We start from the raw sequence: 10,844 nt of genomic DNA, 5'->3' as shown, positions 1-10,844 counted from the left end.
TGTTAACTCTTTCTCCGCCATTGATAAGTTGTATTGTCAACTAAAGTGCACTTGTTTCATTGCTAATAACAATGTTATTTTGTGTATTTGGTATAATACAATGTGTTCAAATGGTTAATTGTTAACAAACACATTATTTTTCACATACCGTACATTTTTGTAGCTCCAGATTTCACTCTCTTCCTGAAACGCACAGATTTAAAAAGCTCTGCGTCCCTGATTGGCCAACTAATCTGTACGTTGTGGTCTGAATACCTCTGACGTCAGCCGGAAATGCGACGTTCCTTACCATGTTTGAAAGATTCGGTTGCTAACAGGAGAGTGTAGCCTGACGTTGTCATACTCAATTCTAGTCAGAATTTGAGTCTGATACCGCTCCATTGAGCTATAATTATGAAGCGTGTCTCAACCGAAAAATGCCTCTGCACTCAATTGGATAGACCTACGACCAATCAGAGCAACGGAGTGTGTGACGTACGTTACGTCTTTTACAGCCTGACCGAACTGCTAGTTACTTCGCTACAATGACACTAACATTGTGATTATACTGAGTTAGCGAATGAACATCAACACCTATTATGTTTACAACATTTCGTTTATCACAACATGAAGTATTTACTAAGTCATAGAGTAAGACTATCTCTTACCATTTGTACGTTAGGTGAACTTCATCCACGACAATACCCATTACGTTGGCTTGAAAATATTGGAGCCTAGCATGTCCCTCCAATTATTCAGCAACCACGATTCCGGGCTTCCGAAAAGAAGCTGGCAACGACCGCTAATTATATCCATCTCGTCGTGCACGCAGAGTTGCATCGCCGTGATAACGTTAGCCATTTCAGTTGCGACCAACTTTTGCCGAATAGGAAGGACGGCAAAAACATCAACAAATGCCCTGCTCGCGTTTCTCTGTTCCTCTTTTAAAATCAATGCTCTGTCGATATCTTTTAGAACAGACTCAATGTCAGAATCCAAACATCTGAACTCTACAGCGGCAGCCATTCAACACACGCGCTCTTTGGTGACGTGGTTCATTACGTTACTGTTGATTATCTGTCCATCATCGTATAAAGCCCGCCCTGACAATTTGATTGGTTCGACCAGCTTTTGTCTGAGCATAGTAGCTCCTCAACGGAGAAACGCCAGACCGATCTTCCCGTCTTCACATTCTTGTGGGCGGGGCTAAGATCGGCTGGCACCCAGGCTAAGGAGAGTGTGTATTAGTACATGTTAACAATGTGCTAAAGGTACAAACCACAAAGGAAATGTAAAATCGTGAATCGGACCATAGGTACCCTTTAAGAGAAGGCGCTTTCCTACCAATGATGAGTTTTCACAGCAATCCATATTTCTGAAATTACCCACTAGGTTGCGCTCTTACCCAACTGATAAAACACTGAAGCAGCCACTGATCCAAAAACAGTAAAAAAAAAAATGCAATTATCTCAGCTTTTTCTTAAAATTTGGTATTTTTGAAGAAACCTACCCATATTTGAGAGGTGATAAATAATATAGATGAACCCTTTTTTTTTAAAGCATAGGGTCTGTTTTTCATTTGATATATTGTATGTTTATTAGGGCTGTCAGAAGATTACAGCTCATTCTTGGGTAATAAAAACACTACAGTTTATATTGTAAGGACTTTATACAGCACTGATAATATAGTTATGCATGTTATATCTGTCAGAAAATGTTCTTCAAATATATAAACATTAGAGCTGTCAAAAGATTAATCACGATTAATTGCATACAAAATAAAAGTTTGTTTTTGCATAATACATGTGTGTGTGTGTGCAGAGTGTGTATTTATTTTGTATAAATACACACACATGCACGTATGTACTTAAGAAATATTTACATGTATGTATATATTTATATTTATTTAGATTTTGATATATTTGAAATTATAAATAAAAAAAATACTTTTATATATTTATAAATAAGTATTTATATATATACACACATAATAATTACACACAAATATATTACGTAAACACAAACTTTTATTTTGTCTGCGATTAATCATGATAAAATTTTTTGACAGCTCCAGTGTTTATATATTTGGAGAATATTTTCTGACAGATATAACATGCATAACTATATTGTCAGTGCTGTATAAATATTGTTTTTATTATCTAAGAATAAGCAGTTTTTAAATACATACACCACAGTAGAGGTCTACACGGGTCCAAAAATTCCTACCCGAACCAGATCAGACCCGTAAATATGCTACACTGAACCGACCCGGACCCGTCTGTTGTTTTGAAAGCTGGACCCGGAACCGACCTGGACCCGTCTATTATTTAAAAGCTGGACCCGGATCCGACGCGGACCCGTCTATTATTTAAAAGCTGGACCCGAACCCGTCCGGGAAGAAACAGACCCGACCGGCAAATATTCTTTATCTAAATGTTATTAATAAGTCAATAAACAAGTAGCGAAAATTAAACTTTTTGTCTTACCCATAACGTTAGAAGTTAGTCTTCTCCCTCCTTATACCTGACTGTGTGTGATGCACAATCCTTATTTCCAAGAAAGTTCCATCCATGTTATTCCTCTCTTGACGATTGAAATGTTTAATGCTTATTCCAGCTTTAAAAGTCCACTTTGTTGTGTATCGGGTCAACTTGCTTAATAATGTTTGCCCATTTGGATTATAATAACGAATGCTCGTTCGGTGTCATAGCTGCTTTCGTTAGCTTTACTTTGCTATCATCTCTGTGCTCTTTGAGCAGAGTCGCGAAAACTTTAAATATAACAGCAAGACGGTCAATTTATAATATTATTATAAAAAGTCACGTCAGTGCAAAATGCGCGGTACGGTGGAATAGGTCCCGCCTTCTAAATAAAATAGCCAATTGTCAAAGGTAAAGTCATTGCGTCTCACTGCAGAAGCTCCTGACTGGTAGCCAGAGAAACATTACAAGAGCGCATGCGCGTTAGCTGCCTGGTTGGAGCAACCAAATATAAACTTTTTAACGCAACTTTAGCGTCATAGAAAAAATGTATGCGACAGTTCATCTAAGTTTTTGTTGCTGGATAAATATTTTATTTAAATGTGAGTGTGTGTTCTCCGAGTCCGATCGACCTCGGGTATTACCCACAATGTTAAACAGACCCGGACCCGAAGTAATAGATTGAGACCCGACCCGGACCCGGCTGATCATTTAAAATATAGACCCGAACCCGTACGGGTCCCGGGTCGGGTCCCGGGTCTTCGGGTCTCGGGTCTTCCGTGTAGACCTCTACACCACAGGTCTCCTTACATGTTTCTACAGTAGCCCTTACCGGACAAACTGCTCTACAGAGTGCGTTTTGTCCCTATGTTGTCTCAGATGACGACATGTTTGTCCTGTGGTGGCTACCGTAGCTTCTGTTGTTTACAATCTCGCTGCTAGATGCCGCTAAAAAACCCACACTGGACCTTTAACCGAATGCTCTTGGCCCGTATTATATGGTCATCAAATTAATTCGCTTCAAACAGGGTTCCCACAGGTCCTTGAAAGTTTGTGAATCTGTGGGGGGGGGGGATTCAAGGCCCTGGGAAGTTTTTGAAAATATACATACATAGATACAGGTCATTAAAAGTGCGTGAATCTATTTTATGCAACAAGTTTTCTGAAAAAAATCCATATTATTCCCTGTGTAGTGTAGGATAATATCATAAAACTTCTAGACTTTTCAAGCACACGTGCTAAACTGTTCACTTTAAATGTTTATATCTTCTGTATTCGAATGTTGATTCATACCAAAATGTTATTTTGCATAATTGTGTTTGTCCTTGAAGGTCCTTGAATTTGAACTTAACTGTGATTTTTTTTAACCTTTACAAAACTCAAACCAAGGCAACTCAAAATATTTTTTTTAAGATACTTTATGTATAAATTCATTTGTTGGATTGCGCACACACAAACATTTAAATAACAAATTTTTCCTTGTCAGTAACTGTATACAATATCAATAAAACTTCAAAATTGTGAGTGTAAATCGTATAATGTAAAGCCTGTACATGTCAGATCTGTGATTATTATTAACATTGGTTTACTTAGTTAAAAAAAAAAGTGAGAACTTCCACAAGTTGGCACAAGGAACATGTACAGTATATTACAAAGAGTGATAGTTCCCTCCTACAAATACACTTCTGGTCTAAAACAACAGTACAGTTACATTAAAAGAAAGTGACAAGTATGAAAAGTAGACGAAATTATAACAGGTTCCACATACACTAAAATGATTGGCAATATCAACATACATATTTTTAATATTGGCAGTGTTTTCTGTTAAAAATACAATATACAATAATATTATACACTCAAATCTGGATTGTACAAGGGGAGACTTTTTGCACAACTACAAAAAAAGAAACAAATTTCCCCTCATAATATCACAGATTTATGAAAAACACAGTACAAAATTCCTAAAGACGACAATAAATCAGTCGAAGAGGAACAGTTAAACCCCTCTCACAGTAAAATGAATAAAATAACTTCACAGGGTAAATCACTAAATTGTCTTAAAAGGAAAAAAGAAAATAACCGAACAAATAAAACAAGGCCTCTTCGAAATGAAATACATTTAGTCACTTTAAATTTTAAATGATCAATTATTATCTTTCCCTCTAAAACGGATTTACCAGCCCTTCCAGTGATTAAATAACGTACAGACAAATATTACACACATTAAAAATATATTAAGCACATTTATACAATATCACATAGCTAAATCAAGAAAATATAAGCTTTAATACTGTCTGATAATGTTGCACTTGAAAAAGTAGACAGGTGCATATGTGAGCTTGAGGAAGTTAACGCCACCTGCTGGCCAAATAATGAAAAAAGTAATGACCCACATTTGTAATGAACGGTGACCCTAACCAGCAGCAAACCGAGATCTAGGTGGAAAGCCAGAAAGGCACTGACGGACTTGTGACCAGGTGAAGTATGAACGTACGGTCACTTGCTCTTCAGGATTGCTTGCATTCGTGCAAAGAGTCACTCCACAACACCAAGTGTATGATATATGAGCCCTAGCTCTGTCTTATAACAATTACATTTCTCCTAAACTTGACACGTTCACCGCATCAATTGAATAAGGCGAAGAAAAAGTGCACACACGTAAGAGGAATCTTTACGACAGATGCTAGCCAACTAAAAACCGCCACACACAGCGCCACCTACTTTACTGGTTGGAGATCAAATCACAAATTCAAAGTTTGCAAATGATCTCAGTAAAGTTTGACACAGTGTTAAATGTAAAAATTACATGTGACTTGATGCACATGTGACTTGTGATACAGCCTACTGAAATGCTTTTATTCGCATCTAAATAAATATAGTGTCTACCATAAAGTCGTCTTGTGCATGTGCTTCACACTTTATAGTGATGAACAAATAAACAGAATAAGGTTTCTACCTAAGGTATTAGGGATAAAAGACAACAGTTGTGGAAACAGCAACATTCAAATATTTCATCCCATTGGAAACCTTTATGGGACGTCAGTGGCCACCAAAAGTGTAGACATGGTAACGAGTTGGCATCCTGCCTTTTACGTCAATTTCATGTCTATTTAATCATTCTTTCAGCGTCGATGGTCGTTCTCACCTCCCCTCCTCAGCCGAGCGGGTCTCAGACTTGAGTTTCACGAACTCTTTTGCCACCTCGTCACCTGAGCGCTGAGAGAGGATACGCATGATGGTGAGGCCGGTGTCATCTATGTGTATCCGTGGACCCAGAGGACACCAGCAGGCACAGCTGCCCTTTGGGGCGACGTCACGCAGCTGTACGACGGCGACGCCGACCACACGGTCCGCACGGCCGAAGCAGTAGTCCTTCACGCAGACCTGAAGCTCATAACACTCTGGGCTATCCTCATTCCCAAGAATACTGTAAAGAGAGAGAGAATTTCAACTTGGACTCTTAAAAATTGTCTGTTGGGAGAAGGGAAATGCATTCCTTTAAAACAATATTTGAAATGATACTAAACAACTTTAATATGTAATAACGGCTATTAACCTGTGCCATTCTTATCAAAAAAGTGGTCCCTAGCTGTCACAAGGGCTGTATCCTTTTAATAAAGCACACCTTTGTACCTGTAATAGTGCCTAAGAGGTGCATGGTGGTGCTGTGTGTGTGAGTATATACACATACATATGTCTACATACATATTGCACCGTTGTGCACCTCTTAGGTACTATCATAGAGCTCTGTGTCCAAGCACATTAACAGAGAGGCAAAGGGAAGGAAAAGATGTGGTAGAAAAAAGTCTACAAGCAATAGTGATAACACCCTGGAGAGGATTGTCAAACAAAACCCATTTAAAAATGTGGGGGAGATTCACAAAGAGTGGACTGCAGCTAGAGTCCGTGCTTCAAGAACCACTACGCACAGACGTATGCAAGACATGGGTTTCAGCTGTCGCATTAAGCTACTCTTAAACAACAAACAGCCTCTAACGTCTAAAACCATCATGACAAATGATGTTGTCTTTAGTCTTCCATATCTATCTCTCACATTTCATGTTATTCATATCTTCATTATGATTATTTCTGTACGGCTTTTTTTCGCACTCACAAGTGAAAGGTCTCGTTAAATTTGGGCGCCCAGCTGTTGTTCTTCGATTTTGTGGTGAACTTGCGTTTCTTGTCGCTGAGATGAGGGCCGATCATGGTGGCGTCCACAAATGGCCTGAACATTCCAGATGTCTGCCACTTCAGATCATTTGCCGCCACAACTAGTTAAAGAGAAATGTAATGAAACTATCAGGAGAAGTGCTTGTGGGACAGATTACTGACTCGCAGTAAATAAAGCCCAGTTATACATGACATACTTTTTACTGTAACCTTGTGCTCTCCAGTGCCTGGGTGAGTGAAGAGGTCAATCTGTATGGAAACTTCTCCAATGGGTTTATCAACCGCAGAACCTGTAGACACAGAGACGGAGAGAAAGAGGCTTTTAAAACCAAACACTAAAACATAGATCTGTGAAAGCTTATAGGGCAAATCCCTAATATTAAACAAAGAAACACAAAACCACAACATTAAGATACATGTAAGAACATGTAATACATATGCTAATGCACAGGATTAGTGAGATTTACCCTATTAAAAAAAAAAAAAAACATACAAAAAAGCAAGCAAAGCTAAAACAAATCAGGTGCAGTGATCTGCATAAATATTGGTGGGAGGGAGGGAACAGTATTTGAGTCTGGGCGTCTGTAGTGACCTACCCCTGGTCGGTTGTATTTTTTCATTAGCTGTTATCCTCATACCCATCCCATTATGCACTGAGGCAAAGACAGAGGGCAGAGAAAGCAGTGAAAGAGAGTGAAAGCGGTTAATGACAAGAACAGCAGCACAGAAACTTACAAGAGAAAACACAAAGAGCAGCTTTGAAATCAGCAGGAAAGAAGAGGGAAAGCTTAGAAGAGAGAGAGAACAGTCCACAAAAAGAGTCTTGTGTATTATTATATTGCTCAATACTGACACCTGATGGTGTAATGCAGGTAATGTGAGGAATATAAAACAGTTTTGAAGAAAAACAGATTAAATTACTGAACATAGACATTGTATTACTGTCTCTGTATTCTCATTGTATTCTCTGTGTCTCTGTGCGTCTCTGCCACTGCGCGTCTCTGCATGTCTTTAAGTACTGCGCGTACCTCACATTGCGCGTCTGTCTTTATGCAGTGATGCATGACACTGCGTGCCTAGCTCAATGCGCGCCTCGCTCACTGCGCGCCTCTGCTCGGCTGGCTCACTGCGCGCCCCTGCTCGGCTGGCTCACTGCGCGCCCCTGCTCGGCTCGCTCACTGCGCGCCCCTGCTCGGCTCGCTCACTGCGCGCCCCTGCTCGGCTCGCTCACTGCGCGCCCCTGCTCGGCTCGCTCACTGCGCGCCCCTGCTCGGCTCGCTCACTGCGCGCCCCTGCTCGGCTCGCTCACTGCGCGCCCCTGCTCGGCTCGCTCACTGCGCGCCCCTGCTCGGCTCGCTCACTGCGCGCCCCTGCTCGGCTCGTTCACTGCGCGCCCCTGCTCGGCTCGCTCACTGCGCGCCCCTGCTCGGCTCGCTCACTGCCACCCCTGCTCGGCTCGCTCACTGCGCGCCCCTGCTCGCCCTGCTCGGCTCGCTCACTGCGCGCCTCTGCACAGCTTTACGCACTGTACGTACCTCTCACTTCGCAACCCCCTTACTACACTACCCTCTCACTGTGCATCTTTGCATGTCTTTATGCACTGCGTGTCTACCCTCACTGCACTCTCGCACACGTCTTTATGCACTGCGTGTACCTTACACTGCGTGCCCCTCTCACTGCACGCCTTTATGCACTGCGTGTACCTCTTACTGCCCATACCTCTCACTTTGCGTACCTCTCCCTGCAGGTCTTTATGCACTGTGCGTGCCTCTCATTCCGTGTGCCCCTTACTGCGCGTCTCTTTATGTCTCTGTCTCCATGTCTGTATGTCTGTTTCTCTATGTCTCTCTGTCTCTATAAGCATCTATGTGTTGGTGTGCCATTACCTTGTGCATGCTGAGTAGTAACAAATGTTTTGATGAGTGTGTCTGTGGTCTGGGTGTAAAGGGACAGTGCGTGTCGCAGCGAGGAAAGTTCTGGGCTTTTCTCCAAGAAGGCCTTTTTCAAACCATTTCCACCAGCATGAAAGTATTGCTGAAGATGTAGAGGAACACACAAATAATAATTACGACTTGTTTGATAAACCAGACTGCTGATTATACACACACTGTAAGATATATTATACCTTTATGGTATCTAAGGCCACATCCATAACTGCACACTGTTTAGGCGACAGACTTTTAGCATCACCAGACATGTGATCCTGCAGATCAGAGCCAAATAACATTCAACATGTGTTAACATTCAAAACTGTGAATTAAATGCATATATTAAAATGGTCTACGTTTATAATTTACATATTGAAGCAGGCCCACACTACACAGTTGATCAGGAACATGTAGACACATTTTAAAACATATACCATCAATATTCTCCTGTTAGTCTCTGAGATAAGTCAAAGAGATCGCAGTCAAATTAAATAAATATGCCTGTGGCTGTTCTGTACCTTGAGTTTAGAGAGTTGACCCAGTTCTTTAGCCGCTGAGAAAAACATTCCCTGTCAGGAGGACAGCAAAACATTAGAGCACTGGAGTGGGTGGGGAAACTTTACGAGACACAAGTCTGACTGTTTCTTAAGCAAGGCGTTTAAAAGGACTACAAAATAGGACTACAAAGTAGTTAACTGTATTGTCACTTTAAGCAGATATATCAGAAGTGCTGTCAGTCTTACAGATGAGTCGTTGCTTTGAGGAAGGATGATGTTTTTCTCGAGGCTGTCCATCACGATCCTCCACAGCTCTTTCAGGACTCTCTTCAGGACGGTTTTCTCACATACTGACGCAAATAGCATCAGACTGCACACACATGCACACAGATCAGCAAATGCTTCAGATGATAACAGTTTTACTATAACTGAAGTTAGTTTTACTCACTTTGCATCTAAGAAGTCCATGAGCGGTCGCAGCATGTTATCAGAATCAACCTCCACCTGATTACGACTGTTAGCATTAACAGGACCCTTGATTTGATACAGCAAACTGGCCATCTGCCTCATACAGTCATCAATACGACTCTGAAACCTACAGATGAAAATCAGAGGATCACAATTAGGGTGATTCTCACGAAACCATTGAAACACCACGGCACTAATGATTTTAGCTTTAAAATGTGTAATAAAGTAACATTAAAAAGCATCAGAATTAACACAATACTGTGTTCTACCTTGCACAATGTGTGATTTCAACATAAGAATTTATAATTGTAAATTTTATCTCATTTTCTGCTGAAATTCTCATCACCGCAATGTGTCCGGCTGTGTTTGAACATGCGTTATGTTGTAATTTAATCAAATTAACACAAAAATATTAAGAAAAAAAATAAATGGATGTTTTGCTAGACTACTTTAGATGACAGAAAAAATATTTACTGAATATTCATGTATAATAATAATGAAGAAAAATTAGGAAAATGATGTGTCCATGCCTGATGTTCTCATCCTCCGCAACACTTTTTGAGAACAGTTTAAGCACACATACAGAATTTTAATAAAGTTTGATTTTGAGTGACCAAGCACATGGACCAGTTACTTCAAGATGGCTACCAGGTAAGATCATTTTTTTACAGTTAATTTGAAATATTGTCTTGTCAGAATGCTTACACGACATTTTGATTATCATTACCGCAACAGATGCTTATTAAATGTTAATTTAATTAATAGAAGCATAATACTTTGATTTTAAATGCATGTGCAGAATCTCCAAATTATGTTCTTTCAGGTTTGTCATGTCATTTTGAAAATATGTCAGTGTTGATGTTTTCTGACTGTTGCGGTAATGAGATTTTTTAGGACTAATTTTTTAAATTATGTTACAAAAAGTGTTAAATGATAAGTAAAAGTTTTTAAATTAATGTTCCCATTTGCTCCAGACTTTGTTTTTCAATGTCTGGTGGGAAAAAAAGTAAATTTAAGCAATTTTTACATTTTCATGCTTGACATTTTTAAAACCAAGCTTTCGTGAGAATCACCCATTGACATCATTTATATATTCAATCAATAAAAATTGATTTAAAATTAATAAATTTGTATATAAAATAATCACTGACGTGTTTCCAAAGGTGCTGCTCAGCTCATCCAGAACATTGTTGAGTTTAACCTGCAGATCATTCAGGATGTCACTAGCTTCTGTGTCCAGCTGCATGAACAACACACAAAGAAAAACAACTCAGTTTAATTCAATGCAAGTGAAGAAAAGCACAAACCACCATTTCACC

General features: G+C 39.9%; 1 protein-coding gene and 1 long non-coding RNA gene across 4 annotated transcripts in view; one reads left to right on the top strand and one right to left on the bottom strand.

Annotated features, from left to right (window-relative positions):
* The window catches only part of LOC141369042 (uncharacterized), a 109,133-nt gene that overhangs the window by 9,984 nt on the left and 88,305 nt on the right, over positions 1-10,844 (top strand). The window contains exon 4 of one of the 3 annotated variants that reach the window (XR_012372548.1): positions 5,586-5,720. The exons of the other annotated variants lie outside the window; for them this stretch is intronic. This is a non-coding gene — a long non-coding RNA (uncharacterized lncRNA). Of the gene's footprint in view, positions 1-5,585; positions 5,721-10,844 lie in introns of those variants that run through there. 3 annotated transcript variants of the gene reach the window in all.
* Positions 4,526-10,844, bottom strand: part of LOC129447189 (protein unc-13 homolog B) — a 28,899-nt gene continuing 22,580 nt past the window's right edge. Inside the window, exons 16-25 of the mRNA XM_055208832.2 lie at positions 10,677-10,765; positions 9,506-9,652; positions 9,304-9,427; positions 9,079-9,129; positions 8,758-8,835; positions 8,519-8,666; positions 7,229-7,285; positions 6,830-6,922; positions 6,574-6,733; positions 4,526-5,886 (exon numbers count right to left, since the gene is read on the bottom strand). Coding sequence (XP_055064807.2) covers positions 5,601-5,886; positions 6,574-6,733; positions 6,830-6,922; positions 7,229-7,285; positions 8,519-8,666; positions 8,758-8,835; positions 9,079-9,129; positions 9,304-9,427; positions 9,506-9,652; positions 10,677-10,765 — 1,233 coding nt within the window. The 3' untranslated portion in view covers positions 4,526-5,600. The remainder of the gene's footprint in view (positions 5,887-6,573; positions 6,734-6,829; positions 6,923-7,228; positions 7,286-8,518; positions 8,667-8,757; positions 8,836-9,078; positions 9,130-9,303; positions 9,428-9,505; positions 9,653-10,676; positions 10,766-10,844) is intronic.

Source organism: Misgurnus anguillicaudatus, chromosome 12, assembly GCF_027580225.2.
Source record: "Misgurnus anguillicaudatus chromosome 12, ASM2758022v2, whole genome shotgun sequence".
Classification (NCBI taxonomy): Eukaryota; Metazoa; Chordata; class Actinopteri; order Cypriniformes; family Cobitidae; genus Misgurnus; species Misgurnus anguillicaudatus.
Note: the sequence above shows the minus strand (reverse complement) of the source record. Positions and strands in the feature narration are given on the sequence as shown.